The sequence below is a fragment of the Dendrobates tinctorius genome, unplaced genomic scaffold (genome assembly GCF_039654945.1).
Source record: "Dendrobates tinctorius isolate UK_male_01 unplaced genomic scaffold, ASM3965494v1 ptg000062l, whole genome shotgun sequence".
NCBI classification, from domain to species: Eukaryota; Metazoa; Chordata; class Amphibia; order Anura; family Dendrobatidae; genus Dendrobates; species Dendrobates tinctorius.
In genome coordinates this window covers 29671518-29687319 of record NW_027361730.1, presented here as the reverse complement: position 1 = coordinate 29687319, position 15802 = coordinate 29671518, and the positions used below count along the sequence as shown (strand labels likewise).

Below are 15802 nucleotides of genomic sequence, written 5' to 3'. Positions count from 1 at the left end.
CTTCTGTCAAGATCACACCTCACCACTTGTGCCCTCGACCAACTCCCGTCTCACCTCATCCCTAACTTGGCCACAGTCTTCATCCCATCTCTAACACACCTCTTCAACCTTTCACTTACAAATGGTGTCTTTCCCTCATCCTTCAAACGTTCCTCAATCACACCCATCCTCAAAAAGCCCTCCCTTGACCCATCCTCTGTGTCTAACTATCGCCCGATATCTCTTCTCCCTTACGCCTCAAAACTACTGGAACAGCATGTATATCTTGAACTGTCCTCCCACCTCTCCTCCTGTTCCCTCTTTGACCGGTTACAATCTGGCTTCCAACCATATCACTCAACTGAAACTGCCCTAACTAAGGTTACTAACGACTTACTAACCGCCAAGAGCAAGCAACACTACTCTGTCCTCCTTCTCCTGGACATGTCCTCTGCCTTTGACACCGTAGACATTCCCTCCTGCTACAGACTCTCTTATCTCTTAGCATCACAGACTTGGCCCTATCCTGGATCTCATCATACCTAACAGACCGAACATTTAGTGTCTCCCTCTCACACACCACCTCCTCACCTCGCCCCCTGTCTGTCGGTGTTCCTCAAGGCTCTGTCCTAGGACCCCAACTATTCTCCATCTACACCTTGGGCTTGGGACAGCTCATAGAATCCCACCGTTTGCAGTATCACCTCTACGCCGATGACACGCAGATCTACCTATCTGGACCCAACCTCGCCTCCTTACTGACTGAAATCCCACAATGTCTGTCTGCTATCTCAGCCTTCTTCTCTGCTCGCGTTCTCAAACTGAACATTGACAAAACAGAATTCATCATCTTTCCCCCATTTCACTCCACCCCTCCACCAGACCTATCCATCAATGTCAATGGCTGCTCTCTATCCCCAGTCCCGCACGCTCGGTGCCTCGGGGTGATCCTCGACTCTGCGCTCTCTTTCAAACCACACATCCAAGCCCTCGCCTCCTCCTGCCTCCTCAAACTCAAAAATATTTCCAGGATCCGCTCATTCCTCAACCACAAAACCACAAAAACACTAGTGCATGCTCTTATCATCTCCCGCCTCGACTACTGCAACCTCCTACTCTCTGGCCTCCCCTCTAGCACTCTGGCACCACTCCAGTCCATCCTACACTCTGCTGCCTGACTAATCTACCTGTCTCCCCGCTATTCCCCAGCCTCCCCCCTATGCCAGGCCCTTCACTGACTTCCTATTGCCCAGAGGCTCCAGTTCAAAACCCTAACCATGACATGCAAAGCCATCCACAACCTGTCTCCTCCATACATCTGTGACATGGTCTCCAGGTACCTACCCGCACGCAACCTTCGATCATCTCAAGATCTCCTTCTCTACTCTTCACTTATCTCTTTCTCCCACAAACACATACAAGACTTCTCCCGTGCTTCCCCCTTACTCTGGAACTCTCTGCCGCAACACATCAGACTCTCACCATCAACGGAAACCTTCAAGAAGAACCTGAAGACCCACCTGTTCTGACAAGCCTACAGCCTGCAATGATCCTCGGTCTACTGAACCACCGCACGACCTGCTCTACCCTCTCCTACTGTATTCTCACCCATCCCTGTAGACTGTGAGCCCTCACGGGCAGGGTCCCCTCTCCTTATGTCCTTGTGTGTCCCTTGTCTTACACATGTTTATTATACTTGTCTATATTTTCCCTTTTCACATGTAAAGCGCCATGGAATAAATGGCGCTATATAAATGCATAATAATAATAATAATATGGGACCTGAGAAGTGATATATATACAGGACAGGAGGAGTTGTACTGTGCAGAATATATATACAGGAGGAGTGGTACTGTGCAGTGTGTGTGTGTGTATATATGTATATATACACACACACTGCACAATACCACTCCTCCCGTATATATATACTGCACAGTACCACTTCTCCTGTCCTGCATATATACACACTGCACAGTACCACGTCTCCTGTGCTGTATTTATACGCTGCACAGAACCATTCCTCCTGTCCTGTATATATACACATTGCACAGTACCACTTCTCCTGACCTGTTCTCGGAGAGGCGACATTGGACTTTAGGAAGGTCAATACTGGTTTATTATTTTCAGTGTTCCTATGGGAAAATAAAAAAAAAATATTGGAAAACCCATTTAAATGGATTATCTCAAGTAATCCCCTATCCCAAAAACTTTCCAATCGCTGGGGTCCAACCGCTGGGACCCCACTGATCCTGAGAACTAGAGCTCTACAGAGCACCGTGTAAATGGACCTGTGGTCGATCATGCGCACTGCGGCGCCATTCACATGTTGCTCTTCAAATAACGCCTTTAAGAGGATTGTTGAGGGGCACGACAAAGTATAACAAAATTCACTAATCAAGGGTGGGGAGTGTTGGAGTATGTGGGCTGGTGGAGTTTGTGTGGCAGGGCTGCTTCTTTGTCCCAGTCTGGCCCTGATCACAACCCTCGACCTGACAAAGGCGTAGTGGCAGATCCCCATGTCCCAGAGCGCCAAGGAGAAGATGGCCTTCTCAACGCCGCATGGGTGTTTTCAGTACACCAGAATGCCCTTCGGACTGCAGGAAGCCCCAGCTACCTTACAGAGGGCGATGGATCGAAATTTGGCTCCACACAAGAAATATGCCGCAGCCTTACTTGGATGACATAGTCATTTTCAGCCCTGACTAGAATTTGCATCTGCCAAAGGTAGATGCGTTGAGGAAAGCGGGATTCACCATAAATCCCAAAAAGTGTGCAATATAGAAGGAAGAGGCCAGGTACTTAGGCTACATCGTTGGGAGAGGCGAAATCAAGCCCCAGTTGAGTAAAATAGAGGCGATTCAGAATTGGCTGCAACTGCTCTCCAAGAAGCAAGATAGGGCTTTATCCCGCACTTTGCCATAATTGCCGCACCATTATCAGATCTCCTGGGAACCAAGTCAACGATGGTGAAATAGACTCCTGACACAGAGATGGTGTTTCAAAAGCTCAAGTGGTCTCTTTTTCAGCATCCGATTCTGGTCATACCAGACTTTAGCAAGGAATTTTTGGTCCAGACCAATGCTTCAGAGGTTGGGTTGGGAGCTGTGCAGTCTCAAGAGATAAATGGAGAATAGCATCCCAACCTATACCTGAGCCAGAAACTCTCTTCTTGCAAGAAAAATTACGCCATAGTGTAAAAGGAGTGTTTGGCTAAAAAAAGAGTCATAGACACTCTGAAGTACTATCTGGTAGGCCGCAGGTATAAGTTAGTGTCAGACCATGCCCCTCTGAGATGGTAGAGAGAAGACGGGTAAGAACGCCAGGGTGACTAGGTGGTTCTTTGCTCTTCAAGATTTCACTTTCCATGTAGAGCATAGGCCAGGGAAGTTGCATGGCAACGCAGATACTCTCTCCTGAATTCCCCGTTTAGTATCTGAAGGTGTCAAAACCCCCGGCTTTGGGCAGGAGGGGGGTATGTGACAGGGTCACTGGCACAGTGTAGGAGATGAGATATGTGTTACTGCGCATGTTGGCATCAGTGGTATGAAGCCAGGATATTTTTCCTCCAGCACACTAAGTGTTGGGAGAGTTAAAGTAAGCTGCATACATGGGCTGGTTTTATGTGAGAACTCAGAGTGGGAGGGAGAGTGCTCACCATATCTCTTTCTTTCTGCAGCCGACACTGGCATGTGTACTAGCAGGACTTGCGGTGATGTCACAATCATGTGATCATCACATGGTCTTGGTTAAATACCTGGACATGTGAGACAGTCTGGGTAGTGTCTTCGGAGAGGAAGTACTCCCACGGAACTCCAAGGAGGAGCGGAGGACATTGCCAGGTGCCTGCAAGTTGAGACCTGCAGAGAAATGGACTTTAAACTTTATTTGTTTTGTTTTTCCATTAGGCCAGAAAGGCTCTGTTTTTGTTTTGTGAACCCTGCCTTGGTGTATGCTGACTTCAATAAACCAGCAGGTGCTTCACCACCAAGTGTTCCTGTGTCTACCTGAGGAAGCAGCTAAGCAGGTCATCCCCTCACACGATGTAGCAATCTATTTCGTGCTTCATGGCAATGTTAGAACTTAAAAATACTCAAAACATAGAGATTTGAGCATATGAGGACGATTTAGGGGAGTTTCTGCCCCAAAAACTCAGTTTATGATAGCGTGTGTTCACATTAATTTTTTAGGAGCAGAAACTCAACACATCCTCCTTCAATACTTAAAGCTTGGCTCTGGTGATGTATTAATGTACTGATGGTGGTTGTGGTGATGTATTCATGTAAGCACTCCTTTAAATGTTTATGTGACCATTGGGATTGATTCAGTATGGTATTGTGGCCCTTGTACCAAAAGTGTTGTGCACACCTGATCTATATGGGCTGAGCTCCCTCTAGTGGTGACTGCAGAAATTTATGTGGGCTGAACGCAGGAAATGTAATTTAGCACACCGTGGTCATCATGGCAGCTGTATTGCCTGCCCCTATGAGAATGCCACTGGTTACTACATTGGAATTTGATTTTGATAGTAAGTTGTCTGTGAGCATAGTAATAAGTTAATAATCATGTCTAGGAGACCTTTTTTAAATCAGAACTCTATGCAATCTTTGCTTTCTTTGCAGCGATATAGCAGAAAAAGACAAGCAGGCGTATTCACTATAGTTCAAGTGACAGCAGTTGCATACGTGCCATTATTTAGCACTTCCATTTGTGTATGCATGATAGTGCTACAAATAATAATGCAAACTATATATGGATACAAATTATAAAAGTAATGACTATTCATCCGCGTACGGTTTGCACATTCAAGATTATTTATTGCTGCTTATAAAATGGGTACTGCTTCAGTCTATCATCGATGCTCATCCGGGCAGTTTATCTGTCTTTGTAGAAGGACCTTTACACAATAGTCAGCCCTTCGGTTGTCTGTCTTTGCTGTATCAGTGCTTACCCCCTGCGGTATCATGTAGTTGTGGATGACTGTATCCCTCTGAGTATACCTCTGTAATGTGATCGCAACAGGGTGCAGTCTGTAATAACAAGGGACAATGAGAAAAGCATGTTCTGCGCAGTGCAGAAGTATACTATATAATGTATGTGCCATTTCTGGTTTTACCTGAGAGTTTCTTTTAAAGCTGCTTTGACCAGTGGGATCTTCTTCAGTAATGTTGTCAAGTCATTTCCAGAAGTGGCCCTAGCAGCTAGAATTTCAGACCTAAGCTTCTCCTGGACGCCTGGGGCACGTGCCAGCTCATACATTGCCCACTGGAGGGTCATAGATGTCTGTAACAGGAATATAGGACTGATGTTGGATTAAATATAAGACTGAGAATCTGTGTAGGCCATGCTGGCACTATTTTACAATTTTTCCACATACATCGTAGACTCATTTTTACCCAGCATGTGTTTTTAACATATTCACATGCACCACAAGCTGTAATAATGCAGGAGAAGAGGCAGATTTCTGTGCTTTGTGTTCCAGGAGCTGCTTCCATAGTAACTGGGATTGGACACATTGTTCTGACTGAATGTCATTACATAGGCGTAGGTTAAGTGCAAAAAATACATTTATAGTTCTGAGTATTGTATTGTAATACTGTATGCATTGTTCACTCAGTATTCAGAATGCATTGTCAAAAGATGCACCATTTAAAGCCATCACTTGGATTTATGTACATTGTACAATAGTAAAAACAATCAGATATCTTCAGGCAATTACTTTATGTAGGAAAACCTTTATATTCACTGATCAATAATAACATTACATTCACTTGCCTAATATTGTGTAACTGCCTCTGCTGAAGGTTTCCTTCCTATGATATCTAGTACCAAGACATTGGCAATATATCTATTAAAGGGAACCTGTCAAGTTGGATAGCAGTATTAACATGCAGATATAGGGTGAATCTGCAGGTTAATGGTGTCTGGCCGCGTAACTGAAAATGTGATTTCCAGGGGAAAATAAACCTTATCCCGGCTTTCAGTCATACAGTCGTGCCCATGAGGCTTCAGTCACTTCTCACATCACTGAGAGGCAACTGTAAGCCCGCCATGCAGAAATTTGATTCACAGCCCGCTCTGCAGTACATCAGGGTGTGCTTACAGTCGCTTCTCACAGTGCTGTAAGCGGTGACTCTAGCCACATGGGCACAAGGGATAAAGTTCATTTTCTCCTGGGTGTTGCACTTTCAGTACAGTGAATAGAAACTTTCTAGCGATATTAACATGGAAATTAATCCTATAAGTTGTGAGGTGGGGCCTCCATGAATTAAAATTGTTTTCTCCTGCACATCCTATAGCTCCTGCACATCCCATAGTTCCTCAATAACACTGCTTTTACTGGCTTGTCTTTTTCCCATAGAGTACTATGTGCTCGGACACCCTTCTCTCACTCTCTATTTGACTATTTTTCCTGCTGTCAACACCCAAAACTTCAAATTTAAAAATTGCTTGCCTAATCTTTCCCTCTCCAATGTAATATTGTAGCAAGATAATTAATGTTATTGTGACGCTAGTCACTTCTCACAGCCAAGCCTGAGTCAGAGTGGTCAAGGAGTCCAAGGTCAGAAGCAAGGAGGGTACGTCATAAACAGAAGGAAGAGACAAAAGCGTAGTCAGGTAATGTTCCAAGGTCAGAGTACGGGAGGATAACGGATCAGAGCTGAAGGGGTCAAACAGGCGGATAGTCAGAACAAAGTCCAAGGTCGGTCAACAGATCTAGCATATAGAACTGAAGGCACAGGGAGCACACACCTCAAACCTCACAAGATGAATGTACTTCTGGCAATGGTCTGGGAGAAGCTTCTCAGTTAAGTAAGCATGGCATTTTCCCGGGATAGTGAACACCTGGAGACTGTGACGCCTCCAGTCACCAATTGGCTAGGATCTCTCCTCTGGTCCATATCCCCTCCAGTGGATGAGGTACTGAAGGGAATTATGGACCCTCGTTAGGGATGCGAAGGGAAGGAGGAAGCTTTAACCTAAATGCCACAGGATTGACCACCTCTAGGATCTCATATAGACCAATAAACTTTGGGCTCATCTTCGCCAATGGCACTATAAGTTTAATGTTCCTAGATGACAAGCAAACCTTAACCCAATCACAAAAGCAGGACCCACCGACCGTCTTCTATCGGCCTTTCACTTTTGCTGTATTTGAGCAGTCCCAATATTCTTTTGAACCTCCACCCCAGGGCATTCAGAACTAATCCTAGAAAATTTGCCAAAATGGGGATGAAAACCATAATTACAGAAGAATGGTGAGGTTCCGGTAGATTGATTTACTCGACTGCTAAAAGCAAACTCAGCAAGAGGTAAAAACGAAGACCAGTCCTCCTGTCATGCCACACAAAGCACCTTAAAATCTGTACCAAAGATTGATTTGTCCTCTCAGTCTGACCATTGGTTTCCGGGTGATAAGCAGATGAAAATGACAAGTCAATCCCTAGTTTATTGCAAAAAGCTCTCAAAAATTTAGACACAAATTGTACTCCACTGTTTGACACAATGTTCAGAGGGATCCCATGTAATCTTACTTTATGAGAGATGAACAACCTGGAGAGTGTCTCTGCATTAGGTAATCCTGACAAAGGAACAAAATGAGCTTGTTTGCTGATGTAGGGAGATGAACCGCGACAGTAACATCCTCAGCAATATATCTGGCAGTGCTGCTCTCGTTTCGGGGCCGGAACTGCTGTGGCTGTCACCCTTGTTGCCAGAAGGGAGACTTTCTGACAAGGACAGGACTGGGCATGTGACTGAAGCGGGCAGAGTCTTTGGCGGGAAGGCGCAGCAGGGGAAGGTTTGCTCACTCCCCGCAGCACCATATCAGAAGGCCAGGCCGTTTTGCTTTCTGCCATCACAGACCGCGAGCAGCCTATGATTGTGGGCTTGCTCACATCCGAGACCGAAGTGACATCCCATACCACACCGCTGACTGCGTACGGAGTAGGCGGCGGGCTTGACCAGGGGGAACACGCAAGGTCAGATAGTATACTCCCAGCCTCCACCGCTGAACTCTATCCATCCAAAGAGGCCTTGCAGGCGACTCTTTCATCGACACCTTGTTACAGGACTGCGAAGCCACATCTAGGAGAGTCAGGACACATCGTGGCTGTCAGGAGACAGTGCCTCACGTTTCTCCAGGACCATGCAAGAGACTTCACGCGACGTCTGCGACGACACCGTGGGTTCTTCAAGCCTCCATCCTCTGAAAACATCAGACTGCTAAGTTTACCTTTTTATTGAATATTTACCCCTGTTGTTGAATCCCAAACTCCCTCTTCACCTAGCTATCTCCCTGCGTGGAGTAACACCTGTATTAAAAATACCCTTTAACCCTTGATCTGCCTCCTGCTTGCCACTGCATCCTGCAATCCTGCTGTTATTCCATACTGAATCGATCAACTATCACCCAAATAGCAGTCTTCCCATCAGGCAGAGGCAAATCAGTAATGAAATCCATGGACAAATGAGTCCATGGTCTTTCTGGAATAGGCAATGGAGCCAATTCCCCAGCCGGCCAGCTATGACTGACTTTGGCGTGAGCGCAGACATCACAAAACAGATACAAAATCCTTAGTATCCATATGCATGGATGGCCACCAAAAAAAGTCTAGCGATGGCCTTCCTTGTGGCAGTAACCCCAGGATGACCACTAAAAACAGAATCATGAAATGCCTGTAACACCTGCAATCTTAGATACACAGGAAAAAATAATTTGGACCATGGGGAATGTGAGGTAGCGATTTCATTTAGTTAGGGGATTCTCGCTAGGCAGCGAACAAATCACATCCAGCACAGGTTTTCCAACAAAACATAGCAGTCCATGCGGTTTATTATACAGCATAAACCGTCACAGCAACAGACAGTTCATTTCACCAGCATAGCGTCCATTACAGAGTTTCCCTCTGTTAGCAATGTCCAGCATACACAGGCTCTTCAGCCTCATCATTATCTCACCCACGTCAGGGTTTCCTCATGGCTGTTGCTCCCCGCTGCAGACATCCACTCTCTCCTCTGGGACTCTCAGACGCTGGCAGCCATTACACACAGCCACTCCACAGGCTGTTAGCCAGGAGACAACTCTCCTCACGGGACCTTCTGCTCTGGACCAACCAGGTCCCTGTCTCCAGGTCCCTGTCTCCAGGTCCAGATGAATTACACCCCAGAGTACTGAAGGAGATAGCAGAATAAATTTTTGAACCCCTCTCCATAATCTTTGAAAATTCTTGGAGAACAGGAGAAGTGCCAGAAGACTGGAGAAGAGCAAATGTTGTTCCTATCTTCAAAAAGGGGAAGAAGGTGGACCCAGGCAACTATAGGCCGGTGAGTCTGACTTCTATACCAGGAAAGATCTTTGAACAGATTATTAAACAACATGTATGTCAGTACCTGGATAAGGCTAGTTTCACATTAGCGTTTTTTTGCGCAGCGCATCGGGCGCATAAAAAACGCAAAGAAAAACGCAAAACAAACGCGCGTTTTTTTAACGTCATGCGCACGCTGATGTGTAAAAAAAACGCAGCGTTGTTTGCGTTTTACATGCGTTTTTTGCATGCGTTGGCGTTTTTTATGCGCATGCGTTTTTAAGTGTGACGTTTTTTCCATTGTCTAGAGAACATTCTAGACTTGTTTAACTCAAAAACGCATGCGCAAAAAAACGCAAGCGTGCGCAAGACCATGCGCACGCATGCGTTCCCATAGGCTCCAATGTGGTGTTTTTGCGCATTCCGTGCGCAAGCGTGCGCATGCGTTTTTTTGACGAGACAGGGCGGAACCAAAAATGCAACATGTTGCGTCTGGCGCGCCTGGCGCAAAAGACAAAAAAACGCATGCGCACGAAAACGCAAGTATGCGCAAGACCATGCGCACGTCATGTTAAGTATAGGTGCGCAGTGCGCATGCGCACGGGTGCGCACGATGCGCTGCGCACAAAAGCGCTAATGTGAAACCAGCCTTAGAATGAAGTGATTAAATAGAGTCAGCATGGGTTTGTAACTAATAAGTCATGTCAAACTAACTTAATTTCCTTCTATGACGGAATCACTGATTGGGTGGATCAAGGAAATGCTGTAGATATAGTATATCTTGACTTCAGCAAAGCATTTGACAAAGTATCTCATACAATCCTTATTGAAAAAATGACTAAGTATGGAATGGACAAGGCAACTGTTAGGTGGATTCATAACTGGCTTAGTGATCGGACCCAAAGAGTGGTCGTAAATGGCTGCACATCCAGTTGGAAGAATCTGTCAAGTGGGGTACCACAGGACTCTGTCCTGGGCCCTGTATTGTTCAACATCTTTATCAATGATTTAGATGAAGGAATTGAGGGTAAACTGATTATATTTGCTGATGACACAAAGCTAGGAGGGATAGCTAATACTAGAGAAGAGAGAGAGGATTCCAAAAGATATAAATAAACTGGAGAAGTGGGCAGCAACTAACAGAATGGTTTTTAACAGGGAAAAATGCAAAGTACTACATCTGGGCAATAAAAATGAAAAAAGCATATACAGAATGGGAGGAATAGGGCTAAGCAACAGCACATGTGAAAAAGACTTGGGTATACTAATAGATCACAGACTGAATATGAGTCAACAGTGTGATGCAGCAGCAAAAAAGGCAAATGCAATTCTAGGATGTATTAACAGAAGCATACAGTCTAGATCACGTGAAGTCATTATTTCCCTCTACTCCTCTTTGGTCAGACCTTATCTGGAATACTGTGTCCAGTTTTGGGCACCACATTTTAAAAAAGACATCAACAAACTGGAGCAAGTTCAGAAAAGAGCGACCAGAATGGTGACCGGTCTGCAAACCCTGTCTTATGAGGAAAGGTTGCAGGATTTGGGAATGTTTAGTTTGCAAAAGAGAAGACTGAGAGGAGACTTAATAGCTGTCTACAAATATCTAAAGGGCTGTCACATTGTAGAAGGATCAACTTTATTCTCATTTGCACAAGGAAAGACTAGAAGCAATGGGATGAAACTGAATGGGAGGAGACACAGATTAGATATTAGAAAAAACTTTTTGACAGTTAGAGTGATCAATGAGTGGAACAAGCTGCCACGAGAAGTGGTGAGTTCTCCTTCAATGGAAGTCTTCAAACAGAGGCTGGACAGACATCTGACTGGGATGATTTAGCGAATCCTGCTTTGAGCAGGGGGTTGGACCAGATGGCCCAGGAGGTCCTTTCCAACTCTACGATTCTATGATTCTATGATTCTATGATTCACTCCTTGTGACTCACACCGGCCACATTATATCGTTCATAGCCACGCCCACTGGGTCACATGACTCTGTGACTCTGACCTCATCACAGGTCCTTCAGGCATTTTCACACTCTTTACAACCGTGCTTTAAACACACCCCCTGGGTGGGTTTGTAGGTAACCAGGCCCCCCAACTCTCTAGTTACCTGGAGACTTCTCCCTCACATATTAACGCAGCACCTCAGCAATGTCCTTGCTGATGACACATACATAAGTCTCCATCTCAAAGCCACCCACTTTAAGATACATAACGGACACTCAACACTCTGCCATTCATTCCTTCTCCTGGGACCTCCACACAGCGCCCCCAGGCGGACACAGTGGTTACTACACCACAGGAAGTAGAAGGAGCCAATGACTGGGCTTTACGAATCTCCTCTTCCAGCTCCGAGGTTACCATAGACACCACAATACCCTGAGGAATAATGGAGGATGGAGGTTCTGGAGGAGAAATGGAATCTAGACTACGAGATAAAGCATCAGCTTTCACATTCTTAAACCCTGGCCTGAATGTAATAGAAAAATTAAATCGAGAGAAAAAAGGACCATCTGGCCTGTCTAGGAGTTAACCTTTTAGCCGATTCAATGTAAGCTAAATTCTTGTGATCCGTGATCACCGTAACTGGATGAACCGTCCTCTCCAAAAAATGCCTCCATTCCTCAAAGGCCAATTTGACAGCAAGTAACGCCCGATTCCCAATATCATAATTTCTCTCCGCCGGTGAAATTTTTTTAGAAAGAAAAGCACATGCAGGTTAGTCAGAGTTTTGGGCCCCTGTGATAAGATTGCCCCTACTCCGATCTCCGAAGCATCCACCTTCACAATGAATGGTTCTTGAAGATCAGGTTGGATCAGAATGGGTGTGGCCAAAAAACACTCTTAATCTTTCAAAAGCCCTGATAGCACCTGGTGACCAAACCTTGAGATTTGCCCCCATACATGTAAGGTCAGTAAGTGGTTTAGAAATTTGTGAAAACCCCTTGATAAATTTTCTACAATAGTTGGTGAATCCCAGAAAATGCTGAAAAGCATTAAGATCACGAGGTTGAACCCAATCAATTATGGCCTGCACCTTCCCAGGGTCCGACTAAAACCCTTCTGCTGACAAGAAAAACCCCAAGAAAGAGATTTCCCGAACAGAAAAAAGACATTTCTCTAATTTAGCAGAGAGTTCTCCCTCAGTCTCTGTAACCCCACACGAACAAGTTCCTGGTGAGTGTCCAAGTCTGGCAAGAAAATTAGAATGTCATAGAGGTATATTACAACAAATCTTCCAATGCAATCAGAGACAGTATCATTCATAAAATTTTGAAACACAGCAGGTGCATTAGATAATCCGAAAGGCATGACAAGGTTTTCAAACAGACCCTCAGACGTTAAAAATGCAATTTTCCACTCATCACATGTCCAGATGCATATCAAATTATAAGCTCCTCTAAGATCAAGTTTAGAAAACACCCTGGCCCCCAGAAGCTGATTATATAGGTCGGGGATGAGTGGAATTGGGTAGGTATTTTTAACCGTGATCTTGTTTAGTTCTTGAAAGGCAAGGACGGAGACCCCCATCTTTCTTTTTAACAAAGAAAAATCCAGCAGCTACAGGGGAGGAGGAAGGACGTATATGACCCTTCGGTAAACTCTCGTTAACATATTCTTTCATGGCGGCCCACTCAGGCCCCGACAAATTGTGAAGGCGAGCTTTTGGCAATTTGGTGCTAGGAATAAGGTCAATAGCATAATCATAGGGGTGATGGGGAGGTAGTATCTCCACTTCTTTTTCTGAGAACACATCTCCGAAGTCCTTCAGGTACCCCGGAAGACCCTCCAGACTAGCGGAGCATATTTGTAAATTTTTTAGACATTTCTTGGAACAGTTGGGACTCCATTTCACAATCTCCTTCAGACACCAATCAATAACTGGATTGTGAGTCTACAACCATGGAAACCCCAGTACCAATCCAGCAGGTAAATTATCCAACACAAAACAGGAGATGGATTCAGAGTGGAGTGCTCCCACTTGGAGAGTGAAATCAACCGTTGCTCTCTTGACCAAATTGTGAACTAACGGTGTCTTGTCACATTTTGTCATGGACATTTTAACATGTTCAAACTGGTGAAAGGTCCTCTTTAAGTGAACATTTCCAGTACTATAATGTAGCATAAATTTATACTATTTCTTCCCTAAGAAATTCTCTTCTTGAGAATCCTAAATTAAAAATCAATGCAGCATTATCTGTTAAAAAACAACAGTATGTCATTTTCAATGTCTCACCGTGTCCACGCCTCCTGCCATCAGTTCAGTAATACTAGCTTTAATGTCTTCAAGTGGAAGTTGATCCTGAAGAAGGAGACTGGAAAGGACTCCTGAATATTTATTATCTGAGCGATGCCTTAGAGAGCTGTAGATACTCTGTATACAGCGATCCGCTGGTAAAGAAGATATTCATCTTTGTAAATAAGTAGGCTCAAATATATACAGTACATATATTAATTATGCTATTTCTATATGTTATGGGATAATGGTTTCAGAAAACAGTCTATTCATGGTTAAGCTTGATTTCCAGTGATAGGCCTGGGCACAAATATAAATTAAATTAGCTAGTGTGCTACATGATGTGTTTAGAGTCAGGAGCTGCTCCTGCTTCATCCTGGTTGGCAGATAGTGAGGTGAATTGCTAGAGTTAAGCCCCCTTCACACATAGCGAGATCGCTAGCGATATCGCTAAAGCGTCACCGATTTTGTGACACAACAGCGATATCGCTATTGATCTCTCTACATGTGACACATACCTGTGACCCGGTCCTCTGCTGGATATCGCTGATCGCGCTCGAACATCCCGGGCCATTTTCTTCTCGCTGGCTTCCCGCTGGCGCCGACTAGCGTGTTACTATTTATTTACTTACTGCAGTGTGTCTACTCAATAAGGGAATGAATATTCACTCCACGCCTATGGGAGTGGAGAGAGGTGAATATTCATTACCTTAATGAGTGAGGACATGTGATCGGCCAGCAACAGGAGCTGCTGGAAGCCGACGGCTGCAGCTGTAACTGTGCACGCTATAAGAGAAATGAATATTCATTGCCAGTGCAGTGAATATTCATTTCTCTTTAGCAGCAAGCAGGCACAGAAGTTAGTCGCAGAAACTGGCTCCAGCCTCCTATGACGGCTGCCCTGCCGCTCCCCTACCGTCTTCTAGTCCTGAGGAGATGGCACGCGTGCCTACCAGAAGGGCTTTGCGTGCCCCCTCTGGCACGCGTGCCATAGGTTCACAGCCACTGTCCTAGGTCATTCCCCAAAATATTACAGGGGTGGAGACACCATCCATGAGTACCACTTCGACCTCTCAATGGTCGGTACCCCAGTCCAACCGCACATGTGCTAGAATAATGTCCAAGAGCTGACCACCAGTCAGGGAGATGGTCACTTGGTGGCCTGATAAATAGTGCTCTGGTGGTACAATATCTAGGCTCCCCAGGGTGATGGAAGACCCAATGTTCCAAAGTCCCTGGGCCCGAATACCACCATCCTTCACCGGCTGGATGTGGAGATGGAGGCTGGCTGGTGGTGGGTGGCCAACCCACCGTAGAGTATGGACAGGATATATCACTTCCTCCACTGCTGGTGTATCCCGGAGGTACAGTAGCATCCCTCAGATCCTGCTGACTCATTTTAAGATATGTTGATTGGCTGGGCATCTTACCGGTTCCAGGCATGGGGGCCTGACTCCTGGGGGAAATCTTTGGCCATGTATCCAAGGCACTAGAACATATAGCAGCACCGTGGGTTGGGAAAGTCACGGGTACTACTTGTAAACTTTTGTCCTGGTGGGTTTTCTGCTGAGTAGTGGGATAGTCCTCCTTCAGTGGCTAATGGTCATTTGAATCTTTGGTTGAGGGGTCTTCTGGGATCAGTGGGCATATCAGGTCTCCAGGAGGGTTGATTGGCTGTAAACTCATCGGTTAATCGGTCTGCTTACTCTGGGGTGTCGGGCTTTCTATCAGCTACCAACTCTCATATTTCTAGTGTCATTTTTAACATAAGATGCTCAAGCATGATGACATCCCAGAGGGCAACAGCGGAGTGGGCAGCCCTACCGTTGAGCTAGCCGTTATAGTGCCGTTTGAGTTTTACTGTAAAATTCTACATAGGATGCCCCCTGGCAAGACAATGTCTGGAATGTCTGATAAAAAGGGCCAACAGGGTGTCCTTAATAGTCCCATAGTCCAGGCAATCCTGAGGCCCAAGTGATCGGAAAGCATCCCATGTCCTGCCAGTCAAACTAGTCCACAGGTATTTGGCCCAATAAGATGCTGGCAACTGGTGCATCAGCATCAGGGTCTCAAAATCTTGCAGATGTTCATCAACTTCGGTGTTGGACTCATTAAACACTAGCACTTCTCTGTAGCGGAGATGAGTTCCTGGGTGGGAGCCCATCATGGGAGTAGGATCTGGCTCAGGTGGTAGGGGTACTTTTGCTCCTAAAACCGGTTCCATAACACAAGCCCTTTACCTGCCTGAGGCTTCAGGTTCCAATGTGACCAACAACTC

General features: G+C 45.5%; 1 protein-coding gene across 2 annotated transcripts in view; it reads right to left on the bottom strand.

Annotated features, from left to right (window-relative positions):
- CYP11A1 (cytochrome P450 family 11 subfamily A member 1) overlaps nt 1–15802 on the bottom strand; it is an 85820-nt gene that overhangs the window by 22628 nt on the left and 47390 nt on the right. For both annotated transcript variants that reach the window (XM_073579466.1, XM_073579467.1), the window contains 3 exons: nt 13525–13679; nt 5093–5259; nt 4928–5006 (listed from right to left, as the gene is read on the bottom strand). In XM_073579466.1, coding sequence (XP_073435567.1) covers nt 4928–5006; nt 5093–5259; nt 13525–13679 — 401 coding nt within the window. The remainder of the gene's footprint in view (nt 1–4927; nt 5007–5092; nt 5260–13524; nt 13680–15802) is intronic.